At 40.8% G+C, this 22145-nt stretch overlaps 1 protein-coding gene across 1 annotated transcript; it reads right to left on the reverse strand.

Moving 5' to 3' along the window:
• Positions 1-1254: 1254 nt before the first annotated feature.
• pprc1 (PPARG related coactivator 1) lies at positions 1255-21918 on the reverse strand. Its single transcript, XM_080036675.1, has 14 exons — positions 21794-21918; positions 18492-18587; positions 17709-17864; positions 16778-16852; positions 13547-15659; positions 13319-13372; positions 11580-11640; positions 10926-10993; positions 9263-10058; positions 8275-8508; positions 7459-7534; positions 6772-6893; positions 5711-5862; positions 1255-1786 (listed from the first exon to the last, which is right to left on the reverse strand). The coding sequence occupies exons 1-14, from the start codon at positions 21914-21916 to the stop codon at positions 1686-1688; spliced, it is 4227 nt and encodes a 1408-aa protein (XP_079892801.1). The 5' UTR covers positions 21917-21918; the 3' UTR covers positions 1255-1685.
• Between the last annotated feature and the right edge of the window lie 227 nt (positions 21919-22145).

Raw genomic sequence — 22145 nt, forward strand, 5'->3', positions numbered from 1 at the left:
CTAAATCACCAGTAGCCTACATGTCCAATCAATTATGGTTTTTCCCCTAATTAAGCACAATTTGTAATCTAGCAAGTAACTCCTCCCAAAGGAACAATGTGCGTTAGTTATTTTTTACATCCCATTGAGACCGGAGACTCTTTTTCAAGGGAGACCTGTTCCCATTTACACGTTACCATTCACACACACATTCATACACCGATAGCAGGAGGCTAACTATCATCATTCACACAAGGCAATGATGGCCACTGCATACTGTATGAGTTGAGGATAGGACTATTTCTCGTGATTTATTTTTTACAGCAGAAATGTTGGCAGCTGGGGAAAGCATGGGCATGATAAATAATGTGTGTTACATCTAAATGGGCTCTTTCCACAACCCTGGTATTTTTCATGCTGGCTCACTGGCACACTTAAAGCTATAGTGTGTAACTTTTACATTTAAATGAGTGTCTTGTTACATTCAAGGCATTGCCAAAGGAGTTGACACAAAGTTGATTAAGCCTATCAGCTCCACAAAACTGTATTTCTCAGTATGGCAGCGTTTACAAACTGGTGTCAACCCCCCAAACACTGGCGCAGGAGATTAGAATAATCCCAAAAAGAGCCCAAGAAATGATCCTGGACGTACAGCAGAAGGAATAGAATCCATGTGCAATCACCGAAGGCTTATCTTATGTAAATGCAACCGACAGTGTTGTTGTAATTACTCAGTTTGGGGTCAACAGGAGTTATGCACTATAGCTTTAATGGAACTAGGGCATCTTTAATTCAATTCACTTGTTCATTTCCTTCCAATAAGATTAGGAAAAAGGCTGTCGTTATAAATGTATACAATGATCTGAAACCAAAGCTGCAAAATGTAATGCTACCATCAATTATATTGTATTTTTATGTACTATGCCTTTTCTACAGACATGTCAAATCAAGTTCAAATTCATCATATCACTTGATCATTTATGAAATTATTTTTAATTTCCCATCTGCTTCTACCACAAAGTTATGAAACCACATGAAATTTCCTCACCTTCATTTTGATCACTTAATTATTAAGTGAAGATAATATTAATATTATTATGTTATATCACTTAAATATATGTTACTTCCACCCCTCATGGAAATGTCTTATTTGACAAAGGCATATAATCTTTCGGACTAAAAAAAATAAATTTTAAAAAGAGGAGGTTGCAACAAAACAAACACAATATAAATGCAAACGAGTGAATTGGAATAAAAACAAACAATACATTTCAGTTCACTTTTTTATTTTATTTTAGGTCTGTAGTACATCACAATGTATCACAACCTCTCCCAGCCATCAGGGAGCTCCATACATCTCTCTCTCTCATCTCATCTCCCCTTTAAAACGGATTCTCTCCATACAATTCAAATCTGATTTTACAGTTAAATAAAACTTTTAAAAAAAATTATTATTGTATTTTGTATTTTTCTCTCTTTTTTACTTATTCCATTTTTTTTCTTTTACTACTTTTCATTACAAATCTTCACTTCAATAGAAGGTGTTAGCTTGCAGAAACACAAACAAAAAATGATAAAAACAAACGAAAAATTACGCAAAAGTAAAATGCAACGACTTTAAAAAATAATAATTGTGAAGACAGTGTTGCAGGTGGTTGAGGTAAAGTGTAGGGCTGCGCTGTGCGGGCAGGCAGACCGGCCTCCTGTTACCTCTTCAGATTCTGCTGCGCCTGCTTCAATAAAGTGTCAAAGTCGAGGGTTTGCGACTTGCCTTTCGCAGGCGTCGGCTCGTAGTCTCTACTCGAATCTGGAAAGAGAAGAAGAAATAAGGTTAGTGTTGAGTTGGAAATAAAAAGGGAAATGACGGGGCGCTCCGGTGGCGTAGTGGATAGAGCGCGTACCATATTGGCCCCTGTCTCTCCATTTCAACTCTGTCCTATCTAATAAAGCTTGAAAAATGCCAAAAAAAAATCTTAAAAAGAAAAAGGGAAATGACAGCAGGATATTCTAGCATTTGGGTTGGACTATTTTGAAGACTCTTGAAACCAAAGATGTATTTTTGTTAACGTTATAAATGTTTATATCATGAGTCCAAGGCCATGTCCAAATGTACACGGATATACCCTTTTTTCTTATGCATTTCTCCTGTAGTCTATTTGCAGAAACATTTCTGTAAACACAACAGTGTCTTAGAAATATCTATCAATTCATATGAACACACAAAAAGAAAAAAAGAGAGATTTGAAATGCCGACGTAATCTTGCCAGGTCAGTAGATGGCGATATTGTGTCATGTCGTGCCGTAGAACAGTGTGAGCATTGAGCATGCTGCTTTGAGCATCTTAGGCAAGGTTGGCACATGCTCAGTAGATGTAAAACAAGTTAAAACAACAATTGCTATGCATCACATTGAGTTCATATCGGCAGCATTTCCCAAAATCTCCAGTTTTCCAATCCCTACGAATGCAGAAATAGTTTTCCTAAATCAAGTACTATGGTTGAATTTTCCCATAGTTGTCCCTGCGACATAAGTCCTAAACATAAGTGTGTTCATTTTCATTTTGTCAGTTGGTCTAGCAGTGATGGTAACACACAGAGTCTTGTACATAGTTATGATCTGTGACTTGCATTTAAAAGAGAAAGCTGGGAGTGTTACCAGGAGACTCCAGTTATGAACAAGTCTGATTCTCTGTAGCAGCTGTAGCTTGGCCTACGAGGTCACGGGGAGGACCAGGCAGGTTCAAAGACAGTGCAAAATGACAGTTATTATGGCTAAAATGTCAATGTAAAAATCAAGATGGTTTGTTTTTGTTTCTGTTTTTTTTTATTTTATTTTTTTTACACTTTTGTATGTAACGTTGTGCATCTATGTGTGATTGAAATAAACTATACTAAACTAAACTTATTAAAATCTATATAGAAAAGGAAATTCTTGCGTATTAAAATAAGCAAATGTATGCATGTATAATACAATAATTGTGTTCATTGTCTATACAAATTAAATATATTATTATTATAGTCTAGCTTCGCTTACTAAAAATGAAGTATTGAAAATAGTCTTTTGAAACACATGCCAATAGTACATTTAAGGAGGACAGTATGCTATCCCTCCATATGGTTGCCATGTGATTTGCAAAGAGCTATTGGTCGTAAAACATAATACAATGGTTGCATTTAGCTTGTCGTGAGCAGCATGCTGTGTATCAGTAAGAATAACAGCCAATATCTCGTCACTGCAAAACACTAAATGGATCAAAAGCAGCCTGGGGAGCTAAAGACACCCACCCTAAGAAGCACAGTGGGTGCTAGGACTTCTGGAACTCCCCTAGTACGTTACTTATTTTTCATGTATCTTATATGTTATTTTGTATTGTATCTAGTACAGCACTTTGTTCAACCCATGTTTTCAAATGTGCTATAGAAATAATTTGGACTTTTAGTCGTTTTCTGTGAATGTGTTATGCGAGGCAAACTTGGGCGACAGTAAATACAATTTATTATTATTAAATGATATTTTATGTAATGCATTTAATAACCTTTGAGGCGGCTTTTCCTTTACAAGCCTATAGGTTTTTTTAAATCTCACCTGCGCAATTTGTTTTCAAAAATGTTCCTTTGTATGTATATTTATGAATGTTATATTTCTGTTTCCTATATTTCGTTAGCCTCATAGCATAATTGCCTAAATCATATTTACTCTACATCTGGGGCCTATCCGAAAAGTCCAATCTCCTAACCTATAAGCCTCCTTTCCTATGCCTTAACCCCTAAACGTCATCGGGGTTAAAGCGGATACGAGTAACATTTAAATATCTTTTAAACAACCTCATGTTTCCTCTGATAATCATAAATTACCTTTAACAGCAAACGAGACCATCAGTGCAAAGAAAGACGTTTTTATATAGTTTTTATTACTGCTTTTGGTCTGGTCGCACACCCAGTCCGATTTTCGGTTCGCTCGTGCAGGCTCTATGGTCACATATCCGTATTGGTTGCAGATTTCAGTGTGGCGCTGCAACGCGATTTGAGAAGCCTATCCCTCCAGGTGAGGGAAGGGGAGCGGGAGCCTTGTTTGAGACAGTTATTTGTCGTCATAAATGACTGATAACGGGGCTGAACCATCAAAGAAAAAAAAGAGAATGCAATGAAGAAAAGCGAAAAGGGAGAGTGAGTGATAGGCGGGCGGGAGGACGTTGCCAAGCAACGTGTATACAATTTCACGAGAGCGAAACTAGACTGCTAAATGAATGAGCGGTTGGTACTAACACAAAGTTTGCTTTGCTTCACCATCATCAGATAACCATTATCTGAAATAGTCATTATTTACATCAACAACACAAACACATTACCTCATCGTGATCCATAGTCTACTAACTGCCGTCTCTCATTCATTCGCTTTCTGTGAGGACACAGCTCCGTGAGAGAGAGAGTAGTTAGGTGACGCTGCTGAATCAACTCATTGCAAGCAGGTGTGTGTACTGACTGGCATTAGTTGATGCAGTGTCAAAACCACTCTCACGGAGCCGAAAAGAGTCCTCACACTTTCAACACACGAACATGCACTATATTGCGCCCTTCTCAGTCCACGCTCACGCGCCTGGCACGAGCATTTGCGACAGCGGGCGTCGTAAAAATACTACCGCTTTTGTCCAAAGGGGACGCCAACGTGCCATCTTACTCGTAGTGCCTTTAAGGAGAGATGAAAGGTGCTTCCTATCGAACATAGGAAAGGACAGCGCTGTTTCAAATGAATTCGACTCCACTTTTCCTAACCGACGTCATTGCGCGACGGCGAGTATTGCTGACGTGAGTCTAGCATGAAACTACACTATAGCCTATTCTCCGAAAATGGACTACAACAAGCGCTCGTTTGATCCATGCGTTCTTTTCATATTGATTTTAATCAGGTTGTCGCCAACAGAGTGAGAATCACTCCCATAGCCTATATCCCAATTCACATGTGGAATAAAAAGAGGCTACACTTATGTTGATGTTGAAATGAACTGCCCCCAGTAACTTCATTAAATGTGAAGTTGGTATTTTCTTTTCTTATGGTGTAAATTATGTGCTACAAAAATAACTATTATGATGTTGGTCTTTTATGAGTTCTTTATTATCTTAATGGGGGAGAGGGGAGGGGGGTATTTTGTTTTAGCCGAGTTAAATCTTCCTCTCTTCTCCTCTCCTCTCTTCTGTTTTACCTCTCGTTCGTATTCGTGTAGAGTCGGTAAACTCCGGCGGTGGCCTGTTGCTTTAAATCTTGACGCCGTAAAGGATTATGGGATACCACTATCTCCTTTCCTTTAGCATAGGTTGGTCAGGAGTAACCTATGCTAAAGGAGGGTTAAAGGATGAATCGAGGCTCCTTTCCTATGCCTTTCCTAAGCATTTTGGGAATTCGGATCACCTATCTGCCGAGTACTTCCGGTTCATCTCGATAGGAAAGGAAATTTCCTATGCAAAAAAAAGTTTTCGGATAGGCCCCTGCTCTATTCTACATCTACTCTACTTTTCGTTAGCCTAATAGCATAATTGCCTTAGTCATATTTTAAGGGTTATAGAGTAGGGTAAAGTAGATGTAGAATAAAAGTACAGTAAATATGATTTAGGCAATTATGCTATGATGAGGCTAACGATTTTTTAGTTTTATATTGTGCAAATGAATCAGACCAAAAATCATTATTATTATTACTAAAGGACCATTAGCTGTGTGTGTGTGTATAGGTACGTACCCAGGTCAGCATAGGAGCTCTTGCAGAACTGTCTCCTCCCACCGAAGCAGAGATCAAACGGCAGCTCGTCCGGTTTGCGCAGCTTGCTCCCGTTCTCGATGGCTGTGAACGCGTCCTTCGTGTTGTAGTACGTCACAAACCCGTAGTTATCCCTGGGACAGAAGAGAAACACATCAACAATCAGTCTGTGTTCATTTTCAGTTCGTACGAGGTGCAGGGTATGCAGTGTTAACGATAAATAGGCGGAAGTTACAAAAATGAAGTGTTGTAAGCGATAAATGTCAGTTGTGTTCATTGGAAAAGGTGCAGTCAGTGATTCTGGAGAACACTTGTTGTTGAAATCACTTTGTCAAAATCAGTGAATATATCTTCATGATCCGCTACATGTAGTAGGTCTGACTTTTTTCCAGCACACACACAGCACAGACAGGTAGCAGATCGTGAGGAGATATTCACTGATTTTGAGAAAGTAGTAGCTGACTCCACCTTTAACAGAGGAGCACTTTAATTTATCACATTATTTCATCATCTCCATTTGTATCGCTTCATTTTTGTTACTTGCACCTCTCATACTAGTAGTGAGGGTAACAAACTGGTCTGTACATAGTTATGATCTGTGACTTGCATTTAAAAGAGAAAGCTGGGAGTGTTACCAGGAGACTCCAGTTATGAACAAGTCTGATTCTCTGTAGCAGCTGTAGCTTGGCCTACGAGGTCACGGGGAGGACCAGGCAGGTTCAAAGACAGTGCAAAATGTGTTCATATTTTAACTTCGCTAATAAAAATCAAAAAGTATCGAGAATAGTCCTTTTAAACTGTAACAGTACCAGAGCGCCACATTTACATCAGGCTAGTTTGGCTTATTAATAATTGCATGTTTAAAATCGTCTATCAAAAACATTAAAAAAAAGAACAGCATGGTATCTCTCAAAAAAGTAATTCTCTACAACCAAATAACAAAAGCATGCATTTATAAAACAAGTTAAAAAGGTATATAGTCTATTTTAAAACCTTGTCAACAGTACATTAAACAGAGTACAGTAGGCTATCCCTATGCTTACCCATGGTCTCTAAAGTGCAGGGTGCAATCTTCAATGTTGCCAAACATAGAGAAGCGCTCTTCAAGTTCTTTTTGGGTCATCGTTCCCCGAATGCGACCGACGTAAACAACGCGACGTTCCTCCTGAAAGAAGAAGAAAATACTCGTTAGATCCTCAAGTCAAAGTTTTTTTATGGTCAGTTCTGATATATTCAAGATATATATTTTTTTGAGTAGATCATTCACATTTAAAATACTTTAGGACACCAGTTAAAGCTATAGTGTGTAACTTTCATTTACTGAATTTCGGGGTTACATTCGCCCCCACGACACTGGCGCAGGAGCTCAGAAAAATCCCAGGAAACAGTGTTGTAATTACTCAACACCAGATTTTCTACAGACAGGTAGCGGATCGTGAAAAGGTATTCATTGACTTTGACAAAAAGTGTATTTTGTCTTTGGTCTCAGAAAATTGTGGTAATGTGTTTATCCATCACAGAGTCAGCGTGGTGCATGATTTCTCATCATTGACCAAATCCTAAACTAAACCGTAACCCCTTCCCCTTAACCCAAAGGCTAGATGGAGGAGGGTACACAGTACATACATGGCAGGAAAAAGTGATAATGTCAACAAGTATTATTAATTAATTTCTCATGGGGCAACAGAAGTTACACACTATAGCTTTATCTTAGAGAACAATTTACTTACGATGGCTTTGTCCTTGCATTTCTTCGTATCTTCCACATTACTCTTCTTAGCACCGTAGCCATTCCTCTGTGAGGGACTGAGGAAGACACAATGAAACCATTAGATATTTTGAATGATTGTCAAACTATTTTGTTATGCATGAGTGTAAAAGCTATAACATCCAGTAACTAGCACCCAGATGAGTAGAGCTGGGTATCCATTTGTTTTTTGGCACTGATAGAAATGCATGTATGTGATGTAAAAATGCTAAGGAGCTTAGAAATAAAATGTATATATTTTTAAAACCAATAATGTGTCATCTTGTTAATGTCATAAAATTGCTATCGAAAAGTATTGTTCAGGAACCGTTATCAAAGTCAATCTGTATTTGTATCAATATCTATCATTTTTGGACGATACCCAGCCCTACAAAAAAAAAAGAATAGTTTTGTTTTATATATAGCGCCTTTCATGAAACCCAAGGACGCTTTACAAAAGTACAGGGGAATGAAAAGAAAATTGTAACAAGGACTGAAAAATAAATAAATAAATAGAACACACACACAAAAATGAATTAGCTGCCTTGCTTCTTCAGAGTATGTAGTTACAGGTTGTACGTTTTTTTGGAAAATGTTATTTTTGTAAAGGCTTCAACATCACTAGCACCCAACTGCCTTTGATTAAACAAATGAAAAACTAAAATAAAGCCACGCAGTGTCCCTTTTGTGCCACTGCAATATTCCAGTGGGTCAAACAACCTAATCCATTCCATCATATAAAATCATGTTAATCTGTAACTCGATTAAACAAAAAAAAAGCCTGATTGATATAGCATACCTGTACATTCTCCTGCTCCACTGAGCCTGTCTGTGAGGGGAGCGTGATCTTGATCTGCTCCAGGACCCCGAGCGAGAGGAGGAGTAGGAGTAACGTCTCCTGCGGGGCGGAGAGGGGGAGCGGGAGGGAGAGGGAGAACGAGAGGGAGAGGGGGAACGAGACGGAGAACGAGAGAGGGAGGGAGAGGAACCAGAGGAAGAGTTGGAGGGGCTGTGGGACAGACGAGACCGATACCTGGAGAGAGAGGGGATAGGAAGGGAGGACAGGGGTTAACAAGGGAAATTATGACAATAGGAATTAGAAACAATAGGTTGGGGAATTAGAAACAATATATACTTCAATTTATTTTTTGAAACTATTCATATCGTGTATAGAGCAATTACAAGGGTCCAGATGCATGAACCTAATCATTTGCAATATTCACAACTAGACACGACAAACTAAAGCATGCTCGTGTTAAATTTTTTATTTTTTTTAATAGAGTCTTGTCCATAGTTATGATCTGTGACTTGCATTTAAAAGAGAAAGCTGGGAGTGTTACCAGGAGACTCCAGTTATGAACAAGTCTGATTCTCTGTAGCAGCTGTAGCTTGGCCTACGAGGTCACGGGGAGGACCAGACAGGTTCAAAGACAGTGCAAAATGTGTTCATATCTTTGCATTGCTTATTCAAAATTAAGTATCGAAAATAGTCTCTTTTAAAAGCACGCCAAAAATACATCATCACAATAGGACAGTATACTGACAAGCAGCTGAGCTTTGGCGAAAATTTGACACCAAGCAGTATGACCGGTCTAACCCATTAACATGGTAACCTATTTAAAAACCCGCACGCCACAGATTAACTGATGCAGAAATGGAAAAGACGGACCATTTTCCCACTATACCTTGCGCTGGACTGAATGTTACGTTGTAGTTTAGACCTTAAGTGTTTAGAAGTACACATCAAGTGTGAACAATGCCTACAATATCTTGTCTGAAATTCTCACCTTTTCTTCGATGGAGAGTAGGATCTAGAGCGAGACCTGGATCTAGAGGAATGGTCGTCTGACTCTGAGCCGCTGGACATGGGGCTGGGGGTGCGGTAGGATTTCCCCCTCTTCCTCGAGCGCCCTCCTGTCCGCTCCTTGGTGCTGGCCGCTGTGGGACTAGGGGAACGGGACGGGGCATGTCGACGGTAGGGCCTCCCAAAATGTCCCCTCCTGCTCGGGCTATCTTCTTCTTTACTAACAGCCGTATCATCATCATCATCATCATTCTCTTGCCTTTCGGGCGAGGCTTCAGGAGTCTCCAATACAGAGCTTATCTCTTTCCCTTTGGGCCTGTGATCCAGGGGCTCTGTTAGCAGGAATTCCGGAGCTTTGGTTGTAACCGCGGTCACTGTAGAATGGCCGAACGACGATTCCGGAAGTTTTGTAGTAGTGGTTGTCGTAGAAACAATGGTGGCGGAGGCTTGAGCTTGATGAGCTTGCTTGATTAATGGTTTGAAAGTGATGAAAGAGGAAGATTGCTGTTGTTTGACGTTCCATCTTTTCCCAGGTTCAATGCCTCTGTTGTTTGGGAGGCAGTAGTCGTGGTCCAGACAGGCTATTTCGGGGGAGACGGTGGGGATAGCGGGAGTGGGTTTGCTTCGGGACTTGACTAAGGGGAGAGGGCGTGCTTCTATCTGGATGACTTTTAAGGGGCTGTGCTTGGGACCGTCCGCTGGCTTGCTTTTACCCAGCAGAGCAACAGGGGCCAGGGGCTTCCACATCTGGTGGGGAGGGGTGGCTGGAGGGGTCAGCGCTGAGGCAGGAGAGGGAAGAAAATGCACCAAATTTTATACACCGTTGGCAACCATTTTAGATAAAATCCATGGCTGATGACTATGCTGTTTTAACGCAAAAAGCAACATGCCTTTTATGAGCAATTTTTTTGTTGCTTTTTTTTTTACTCTTATCTGCAGGTTATGCATTCTCTAAATGACAGCACAGCCATGGCTCGAAGCAGGAATCACTCCTAAAATGTCTTTCAAGCTGAACAACAGTGTAGTGTACAGAGCTTAGGCTGTGTATTAACACCAGACAGGTAGCGGATCGTGAGGAGATATTCATTGACTGACAAAAAGTGTATTTATTTTGGTCTCAGAAAATTGTGGTAATGTGTTTATCCATCACAGAGTCAGCGTGGTGCATGATTTCTCATCATTGACCAAATCCTAAACTAAACAAAATATTACCGTGTTTAAGTTTCTGAGTAGGGTTAAGTGTAGAGCTGCAACGATTAATCGACAAATCGATTATTAAAATAATCGCCTACTATTTTGATAATCGATTAATGGTTTAGAATAATTTTTTTATAAAAAATTTCCAAATTCTCTGATTTCAGCTTCTCAAATGTGAATATTTTCTGGTTTCTTTAATCCTATTATGACGGTAAACTGAAATATCTGTGTGTTTTGGACATAAAAATACATTTGAGGACGTCAACATGGGCTTTGGAAAATGTTCTGACATTTTACGGGCCAAAACACTAATCGATTAATCGAGAAAATAATCGACAGGTTAATCGATTATCAAAATAATCGTTAGTTGCAGCCCTAGTTAAGTGGTTTTCTTTTGCCACTCGTTTTAACCCAACCTTTGTTTCTTTCAAGCCAGAAAGCTGAATTACCTGCAGTGCTCGAGAGGTCATTGGCTCTCACACGCTCCACAACCGTTCTCTCTGGAGGGGACTCAACACTGTAAAAGGGACAAGAGGCTGTTATATCACCCGTTGAGAATGTAGCCGCTACCTTAGTTTGTAGCTGCCGAATTCAACCCCCCAAAATAAAGGAGTTAGGGTTCAAAGTAAGGTTTGTTTGACTGGGTGGATTGTCTATTTAGTACATGCGAAATTTGGATATTTTCGGCGCTGATCGGTGCATCACTAGTGTCCAGACAAAGGCAGGGTTTGCGGTAGGTCTTGGCAAGTGTCACCTCCTTTTACACACACGCGCACACACACACACACAGGTATCTCTCTCTCCGACACACACAGGTTTCTCTCTCTCCGACACACACACACACACACACACACACACACAAACACAAACACTCCTGGGGACTCCCTCATACTCACACACACAGGGACTCTCCCACACACACACACCTCTCTCCGGAGGACTCCTTTTCTCACACACTCCCAGACACACACACACTCAGGGACTCTCCCACACAAACACACACACGCACGACGACTCTCTCTCTCACACACACACACGACTCTCACACACACACACACACACACACACACAGAGAGCAGCGTGAGGGCTGTAGGGTAACTGACCGTGAGTTTCCTACAGCTGCTGCTCTACCAGAGACCTCCGGGAAAACTCTCTCCACTTTGGCTGAAGAGAGAAGGAACAGTGAGGCAGTGTGTCAGGACAAAATTATACTATAATATATATATTTATTTTAATTTTTTTTAAGCGTGTCACATGTAAATCCAGTGTGTTTTTCATGTGTTGTGAGCTCATACTAGTAGTACACAGTAGGGATGTCCACTTTGATTTTAAATTTTTTTTAACCAATAATTGACGCTCATTAATCAAATCATTTTAAAAGGTGGAGTCAGCGATTATGGAAAACATTTGTTGACAAAATCAGTGACTATCTCCTCACTATCTGCTACCTGTCTGTGCGCTGAAAAAATAAATCAAGTGTTATTACACAGCCTAGGCTCTGTGAACCGGCATATTGCTAGCTGTGGGAGGGGGGTAGGGGGGGGGGGGCACTTTGTTAACATATTCTTTGTCTACATACCAGTTTGTAGGGGTTAGTCTTGTATTAACACCTGACAGGTAGCGGGATCGTGAGGAGATATTCATTGACTTTCACAAAAAGTTTTTTTTTTTTTTGGTCTCAGAAATTGTGGTAATGTGTTTATCCATCACAGAGTCAGCGTGGTGCATGATTTCTCATCATTGACCAAATCCTAAACTAACCGTTAGTTAACCCCTTCCCCTGAACTCATAGGCCAAATGGGGAGGGTACCCTGTCAACTCTCCCTGAGATTTCTTAAATTTTTTAATCCCGATAAAGGGGTTTTTTACTGCAAGTTTTTTTCTCAGCTGAGCTAAGGGTCTAAGGGCAGAGGGTGTCATACTGTATGGAATGTAAAGCCCACTGAGGAGAATGTCTATTTGTGATATTGGGCTACACAAATAAAACTGATTTGATTTACACAGGACATACATAGCAGGAAAAAAGTGATAGTCAACAAGCGTCACTGACTCCACCTTTAAAATGATAGTATTAATCAGTTAATAGTCTAATTGGTTAACGGTTAACCATGAACATCCCTAGTACACAGTATTGGAGGCTCAATAACAAGTGTATTGACATGAGTGACTGCACACACACACAGAGCCCAGCCACTTGTTATGTTTGGAGCGTGTATATTATCCGCCCAGACAAAGACAGCGCGGAGAGAGTTAAATTGATTGTGCGGACATGGCAGAATTCCAGCAGTTGAGCAGACAAGAGCACAAAGCAGATTCACTTCACTGGCCCCCAAATCACCAGCTCTTAGACCCGCCATTTTAAAACAACCAGAGGTTACCTGACAAGCTTTGAACGTTAAATATACTACAGAGGATCTAAAAACCTTAAAAAATCCTATGTTTCAATGTTTTATATGTCACTTTTGTTTTGGACTATCAACACAGAAATAGGCCGTGTATATGCTTCCTTGGTCAAAAAATATAAAGAGAAAGGTATTTTTAAAAACAGCCACAGGTACCTGGCAATATTTCTGACAAGCTTCAAGGCCATATAATAATATCTTTGTTCCATAAGGCACTTTTGATTGGACTATGGACTCAGAAGAAACAGACCTTGTATATGCTCCTTTGGTCAACAATATAAAAAAGGGAATAGTCATATTACTCGAATAATGACCCACTCCTTAGTATACGCACAATAGCAGAGCATCAGTAACTATGTTTACATGCAATGCAATATTCTGATATTAACCCGGTTATGGCTTAATGCGAATAAGGTCATAGCCGTCCAGTTTTTGGTTACCTTGGGTCTCCTCAAACTGCTCCAGCAAACTGGTCAGATCAGCAGCTTCAATACCTAGAAAAAAAAATATATATACAAAAATTAAAATCACATCTCAATTGGTCTCTCGAGGATAAATAAAAGTTAAATTAAATGAAAATGAAATATAATAATGTGATACAATACTTATTATAAAGACAAAATGCCTTCCATATCTAAAAGAAATTTAATCCAGTCAAATTTTCTCACCTATCTCAGTGGTGAAGGACTCTATAAGCTCCTGTGTGGCGTTTCTTGGCCTTTGGGGTTTGACCACTGGAGTTGGCGTGAGCTTTTTAGTTTCAAGTACAGCCGGCGCTTTTGCTTTAAGAATCTGAATGGTAGCCTGAGTGGATACATGGGGCTTGTTACCAATGGTTACTGGTTTTGGAACCATGCTAACCAATGACACGGGGTTATTATTCAACGGGACAGGTGTTGTGGTTGTGGGCGTGATTTTCTTGCTAGCCATGGCAGCAGACACCTTAGCAACGATGAGTTTGAGTGCAGCTGTAGTGGTCTTGGGGCACATTTTCGCCAGATCCACAAGCTTGGGATATTCAGGCGATTTAACCTGAGATTTGGGCATTTCACTGACTTCATATTTACTTCCTGAAAGTGCATTAGGAGATTTTTCATTGGCTAAGGGCACGATTTGAGTGACAGGTCTTAAAGAAGCTGTAGTAGGCGTGGTAGTAGGCACTGTAGTTTGAGCATTGGTTTGTTGTTGTCTGGGTGATTTTGCGGGTGAATTCGTCACTGCATTAGCAACAGGAACTTGGGCCTTTTGGGGTGTAGAATTCTCAGTTTTTTGCTGAGGTTTAAGTACCGTACTAGTAGTAGTATTTTTTGCGACCATATAGGCCGGTTTAAACAACAGTGCTTCCGGTGTAGGTGGCGCACATGGTCCCCTTGGCTGCCATGCGGTCTGTATCTCCGCCCCCTCCTCTTCAGTCTTGGTTTGGGGGGTTGTGCGTCGGGGGTCTTTGGGACAGGGGTCAGGTAAGCACGGGATGGGGACCAGCTCTGTGGGAAGCTCGGGAAGGCTCGGCCATTTGGTGCTGTTGTCGTCTTGCTTGTCGACAGGCGCTGGCTTTTTCTGCTGTCGAAGACGCCTGTATTCGGCTAGACTGAGGGCTTTGGGTTTAGGTTCGAGGGCCACGGGGGCTAAAGGAGGGGAGGGGGTCTCGCTAACAGGTGTTGTAACGGGGCTAGTAGCAGCTGCGGGACCCTCAATAGATTCCACAGGCTGGATAGCAACAGGGGCTAATGCTAACGAATCTTCCAGCTGTTTAGACTTTTCATTTGGCAGTTGGGAGCTAGTTGCTATGGGTGAACTGCTACTAGCTTGACTATTCTCAGGGCTAGCGTTTATTAACGGAGCAGCTTCCGGTGCTGGCGACACGGGCGTGGCCATTTTTATTTTAAATACAGGCATTAGTGGTGGTGGGGGTGATGTGGTGACTTCATTTTTGGATTCATCTTGGATTGGGTTTATTAACTTCTTAGGTTTTGAGGGGATAGAAGCCGGAGTTAAGGCAAGAGTGAGTTTGGGTACTTTTCGTTTCTCTTCCTTTTTGGCTGACTTTCTATCAGGCTTTTTCGCGGGCGACTCAAGTGCTGCGTTTCGCACTGCCCCACTTCTAAGGACCCTTCTCTCCGGTTCAGCTTTGCATTTAGATTTCTCCTTCTCCTTGGATTTCTTTTTCTTTTTTCTCCTCGAAGGACTCTTCTCTCTAATTTCTTCTTTCAATCTCCTCGCTATCGTGTCTGGCGTCAAAATCACGGGCGCCATTTTAACCGGAGCGACACTAGCGGCCATATTATTCTCATAAACATCATCATCATCATCGTCGACTACTATATGCTCCGAGCTATCCGAGCCCGGGTCTTCTATTTCTTCTACTTCTTCTTCCAATTCTTCCTTTTCTTGTGCGACTTCTTTCTGCTCATTGCTGGGCAGATCCATGTCTGTAATGGCCAGAATCGGTTCGCCATTCTCCCCTTGGTCCACCACTTCAAGTACTATCCCTCCTTCGGCTAGCATCTGCTCCGCGCCGCCGCCGTCCTCCACGCATATGGTCATACAGTACGGGTGCATGTGTCTCACGAGATCGCCCAGGGAGACCGATAGGCCGTCTTCAGCGCAGTCTGGGTCTTCTAGGCTCAGAGGTAGAGGCATCGTTAGACTTTCCCAATCTAAGAGGACGTCGTCAGGGAGCGAAGATGATGATGAAGTCTCGGGGCTCAGAGAGAGAGAGTTATCGTCCTCTTCCTCACCGTCACTTCTCTGCAGAGAGTCCGCCAAGATCCTGGGGAGGCTCTGGGTAGAGACAGATAGATAAAGAGAGACAGGTTAATAATGAGATCTGTTGTACTAATGTGTATTAGGGCTGTCAATGGCCTTTATTTTTTTTTTTCATTTATTTATTGGGTTTTTTCACAACAACAGAAACTTAAAGGTGCAGTGTGTAATAAAAAAAATTCTACACACTGCAGGTTTAATCGCCTTTTTTAAAGCATGTTCATAATAGACAAAGAGAGCGGTTAAAGGCTTTCTATCATTATAAAGAGAGACATATAGACAGGTTAATACTGTCTGCTTTAAAAGTTCGTATATGGGCAGTCAAACCAAATTTATTTTGAGGGGGGGCTCACTCTCTCACACTTTGGAAAACCCCCGATATAGACAAAGACACATTAAAGGAATACTTCACCCAAACGGAACCGGCGTTCTATCATTATAAAATCCCTATTAAAATATAATGAATGAGGTTTTTCTTCCCTCAGTCTTCCCTTGGCCCAGCTGTCCTGTTGATCCTAACCCTACATATTTTTTTTTGGTCTCAGAAAATTGTGGTAATGTGTTTATCCATCACAAGCTCAGCGTGGTGCATGATTTCTCATCATTGACCAAATGTGTGACATCACACTAGTAAAATGTAGGGTTATAGACAGTGAGACCATAAAACACTCTTTCAGGCTAGGATGAACCAATTTAAATTTTTGTTTTGCACATTTATACTACATAGGATCTCAGAGTTCAATACACCTTCATATTTCCACTGGTGAAGTAGCTCTTTAATACTGAGATCTGTCTGCTGTACAAGTTTGTATACGGGCTGTCAAACCAATTATTATTTTTTAAAGTGGATTAATCGCATTTTTATCGCATGTTTAAAATAAAAAAATAAAGAATTTAAGTACATGTTAACTATGTAAAGCAATTCTAACTATTGTATCTTGATTTGGAACCTAATCAATGCAAAGACAGTTACTTTATTAACTCAATTCAAATCCAAAGTAGTGCGATTCCACTGGTTGCGTGTGCATTTTATCTGAAACAAATGTACGTGTTATTGTCTGACTTTAATTCATCGAGATTCATGCCGAGAGCCCTATACTAGTGTATAAGCATTGCATATGAGAGGGTGAACCAACCTTTCCAGCTGAGAAGGGTCTACATAGTGCATCTTTCTCTGGAGGGGAACGCGACAGACACAGCAATCTCCTCAGCTACAGATGAAAAGATACACAGAGAAGAAAAATTATATTAAATTACAAACACATTACAACACCATATTATTATTTTTAATTATTATTATTATTTTTTTTTACATTTGTGGACTCAAAACAGAATCGCTGACTCCACCTTTTGATCAGTGTAAATAAAAGTAAATAATTTAAATATATAATAATATTTATTTTGGTCTCAGAAATTGTGGTAATGTGTTTATCCATCACAGAGTCAGCGTGGTGCATGATTTCTCATCATTGACCAAATCCTAAACTAAACCGCAAGTTAACACCTGAACTCATAGGCCAAATGGAGGAGGGTATACAGTACATACATAGCAGGAAAGTGAGAGTGCGCGTCTGTGTGTGTTTGCGAGTGTATGTATTTATGTATGCATGCATGTATGTGAGAGAGACAGTGTGTGTGTGTGTGTGTGAGTGAGAGACTGTGTGTGTGTGTGTGAGGGAGACAGTGTGTTAGGTGTGTGTGTGAGAGAGAGACAGTGTGTGTGTGCGTGTGAGAGACAGTGTGTGTGTGTGTGCGTGTGTGAGAGACAGTGTGTGTGTGTCAGAGTGAATGCGAGACTGTTTGTGTGTGTATGTGAGTGAGAGACAGTGTGTGTGCGAGTGACAGTGTGTGGGTGTGAATGTATGTATGCGAGTGAGTGACAGTGTCTGGTGTGTGTGAGTGAATGTATGTGAAAGACAGTGTGTGTGTATGCGAGTGAGTGACAGTGTGTGTGTCTGTGTGAGTTATGTGTGTGTCTGTGTGTGTGTGTGTGCGAGTGAGTGACAGCGTGTGTGTGTCTGTGTGTGTGTGTGAGAGAGTTATGCCTGAGACAGCTGAGGCACTAACCGGAGAGTGTTCCCTGCCCTTCTGACCCGACAGTATGTCCGAGTCGGGCAGTGTGTCAAACGGGGACAGCGTCTCATCGTCCACGTTGTCCAGGATCTCCGTTAGCGCCGTTAGCAGCGTAGCTTCACTCTCCTCGTCTAGGCCTTGTGAGTGTGTCTACAATAAATACATAAACGGGGGGAAATGTAGGGTTAAAAGAATGAATAAAGTCATGTCAAAATGTTTTATTGTCCGTTCTGATAAATGCAAGACATACATCAGAATCAAAATGGCGTTTATCACTGGCCCATGGTGCAATAGGAACGATAAAAAAGTAGTAGAATATGAGAGAGAGAGAGAGCGAGAGCGAGAGCGAGAGCGAGAGAGAGAGCGAGAGAGAGAGAGAGAGAGAGAGAAGAATAAGAAAAACGTAACCTAAAAAAGACGGAGTATCAAACAACTGAGGTTTTCAGGATACTGTTATTCTTAAAAAAAAGATGGAGTCAGTGATTCTGGAGAACACTTGTTGTCTAAATCAGTGAATATCTCCTCACGATCTGCTACCTGTAGGGACTAGTGTGCTGAAAAACATCCAGTGTTAATAAACAGCCTAGGCTCTGTAAACTGGTATGTAAACAATACTCATTTACAGATACTAGGCTGTGTATTAACCCTGTTTTCTCAGTACACACAGTATGGACAGGTAGTGGATCATGAGGAGATATTCACTGATTTTATTTTGACAACAAGCGTCCTCCAGAATCGCTGACTCCACCTTTAAAGTCGATGTGATATTATTCTTACCTCTATTGTTGGCGTGTCTTCAAACATAGAGAGGATGGAAGGGTCTAAGCAGTTCTGAAGGTTCTCCAGAGCATTTCCAGAGGCCAGAACAATAGTCTAGGGAGAAAGAAAATACATGTAAGTCAGTTTTAGTATGCTGAAAATACGTAAATGCCGCACTAACTCCAATAGCATTTTGGAGTATTCGTCTTTATTCTTGACATTTCTTCCTTATCTGATTTTTTTTTCTCTCCTGTGGCCCTAGAATTCTTCTGTACTTTAGTATGTAGTGTAGTAAAGATAAAAAGTATGTGATTTGGAACGCAGGGCTAGTATATGGCTGGACCGGAATTGGGTTAATGTTGTGTAAATGTTAGTATTACTGTGGGCATTGTGGTTAAGGCAGTGGCCTAGAGACAATGCATGCCTACCGCCCTAAATACTGACGCTGCCCTTCAGATGGGGGGGGGGGGGGGGGGGCATTTACATTTAAAACTGTAAAAATGATTAATGCAAAAAACAATCCGAAAGTGGCTATTCACAAGTACAGACAGTGGCTAGGAATGCAGTGATTAACCAATTTAATATAAATAATAAATGTATTTTTTGGTCTCAGAAAATTGTGGTAATGTGTTTATCCATCACAAAGTCAGCGTGGTGCATGATTTCTCATCATTGACCAAATCCTAAACTAACTTAGGGAAAAAAAAAAAAAAAAAAAAAAAAAAAAAAAACCTGCGTTCGAATACCCACACTTCCCTATATTTAGTATGCCAGAAAAAGATATAGGATGTCCCAATACATGCATGTCAATTGTAGTATGCTGAACATACATAAATGCCACACTAACTCCAATAGCATTTTGGAGTATTCGTCTTTATTCTTGACATTTCTCGACATCTCTTCCTTATCTGATTAGTTTTTTCTCTCCTGTGGCCCTAAAACTCTTCTGTACTTTAGTATGTAGTGTAGTAAAAAGAAAAAGTATGTGATTTGGAACACAGGGAAAGATTTTTTTTTTAAATCCAATTGACTATTTTAAAGCAAGAAAAATTAAACAAATATAGACATTTGAAGGCCCACCCGGCAAACCAAACAAACGTGTTATGTGTCAGCAGCTTAGCAAGTTGCGTGGGAACAGGGAAGGGCCACTCCCTCATGTGTGTGTGTGTGTGTGTGTGGGGGGGGGGTCTCATTAGTTTAACAATGGCTGAGGGGCTCAACACAGGTGCTTTAAATAGTTTCTATGGGCACTTTGTATCCAATTCCGAGCACACACATTTATTAAAAACAATATAAAAATAGCATTCTTTTCACTCTTCGTTGCATTTGGTGTAATATGTGATTAATGATCATCAGAGGAAAAATTTGTGTTTCAGAAATATTTTTAAAGGTTACTCGTAGGAGGTTAAAAGCTGGGCAGTGGAGTAGGTCAACCTTAGCTCATAAATTCACTTGTTGAAGCCGGAAACGCCTCAAATCAAGTTTGAAAAATTAGAAGTCGGAAAAGGGAAGGAAACCCCAGAGGACAAGGAGGCCACCACGTGTGTAGGTCCGGCCAGAAGAAGAGGAAAAACAACAGACCAGTGTTCGTTTGAAATGATGGAAAATCACAGAAGTATACAGAAAAAAAATGTATTTGTAAATTGACAAATAAAGAAACTTAACTTAATTTAAAGGAATTAACTATTGGACATCTAAGAATGTACACTCAAAATGGCAACAACAGTTACAACTTTACAGATTAACAACATTAAAATAAATGCTTCTACTAACACAGAGACAATATTCAATACACAATTACTAACTAGTCTGACATACCCATCTTAATTTAAATACACTAATACATAATGTATTTGTAATAATGTATCTTAAATGCAATAGATGGGCTGTATTCAATTAATAGTGGAAATGTGCTTGACACATGGGGGACATATGCACACTGTAACAACTCGTCAGCTTTGATTTATTTGCACAGTCCAGCAAACAGTAACAGTCTTAACTGATAACATGATGTACTTTCATCTGCAAAACGCCATGGTATCTATATAGCTATCTATCTACCTACAGTGGCCCACGTGTTAATGTCCACACACATGCACACACACAGCGCGCAGACATATTTGATCCCTGCCTCTACCCGTAGGTCCCACCGGGAGGAGACAGCATCCTGCCTTTGGGATGGCATGCTGCCAACACGTGTTGAACTACAACAAACCAAATCAGGGCCTTTATTTAGCCTTTTATATTATTTTTAAACGATCACCAATTGATAGTAAACATTGTAACACATTACCAGTTCAGACGTTGATAAATGTCTATTCATAAACTCTATGGAAGAGCTTTGTGTAGAAAGAAAATTCCAACTGACTGTGTGCCTACTGCGCATGCGTGAAGGGTAGGGAACCAACATGTGATTCACCACCACGACTAAACCACATGTGGACAAATACACAGACAGATTTTTGAATGAAAGTCAATCAGGCGCCGCTGCATGCTTGTTAAGATCAGTCCCAAAGATCACACAGGTGTATTGTATAACTGCGCTGATTGGGACGTATTTATCCAATTAGAAAACAATAGCGTTATCATTCATTTGTGAGCGTCAACGGTAATACAGACAGACCATGGATGACACATTGTACTGCATTGTGCTGGCATTTAGCCTATAAACTACACCTTGGTAACATTAACAAATAGGTTGAACGTATATTAGGCGTTGTCAATTAATCGATAAGTGTACAGCCGCAATGCATTGATGGTAAACCTCGTTGCTGCAGCGCTTGTCACCACGTGTGCTAGAATGTGTTGTGGAAGTGTACACACAGTACTTTTAGCGACATAAACCCCAATAATGGAGCTTAGACACCTTTAACAAATATTAATTACACACCTGGTGCACGCGCCACGCCAACTGCCAACATATATACACAACTGTCACGTCGGTTTTTTTAACGACTGTTGAATTTGTAAGGGTGTCACCAAGCTAACTACTAACACCGGCCAGCAAGCTAAACTCACACACACAAGCTAGCGATAACATACAGCTGAAAAATAATAGCCATTACGTTTACAATGAAGCATTTTGTATTGCTTAATTAACACGCGACAAAAGGAGCTATCTTGCTACAACGTCAACAAACCAATTAATACTTTTAGAATACGTTTTTTTTAACTAGAAACACTACAGTTGCATCCACGTGTCACTTTTCCACATGCAGTCTCGAGCCTCGTACACACAAAAACACTCTGTCCCAACGTCTACAAGCACCGGCAAAACCAGCAACAGTAAGACAATGAAATACACTACACATAGCCTTTACCTCGTCTAGTGTATCCATGGGGAACATATCCATATTACAGGCTGTTAAAGTCTCCTCGCCTGCTCCCCAGCGCGTCGCCATCTTGCTAGTGTGTACTCCCTCTCCCCAACACCCTGCAACCATGGACTCGCGTTTCGGAATGAAAAGTAATGAATCGCTCAGGCAGCAATGCATCGATTGGACCAGCCAGCCAGCCAGCACGCCGGCTCACGGTCACGTGGTCCAGCATTCCCGGCAAAATGACGCAAAGTGACGCAAAATGACGCAAAAAGTGGTTCAAGGGGGTTACGTTACGCCAGTTGACCACGTTACTTTGTAGTTCGATCTGTTGTAGTTCTATAGGTGAGTCAAT

This window comes from Ammodytes marinus (assembly GCF_949987685.1).
Source record: "Ammodytes marinus genome assembly, chromosome: 11".
In the NCBI taxonomy this organism is placed as follows: Eukaryota; Metazoa; Chordata; class Actinopteri; order Uranoscopiformes; family Ammodytidae; genus Ammodytes; species Ammodytes marinus.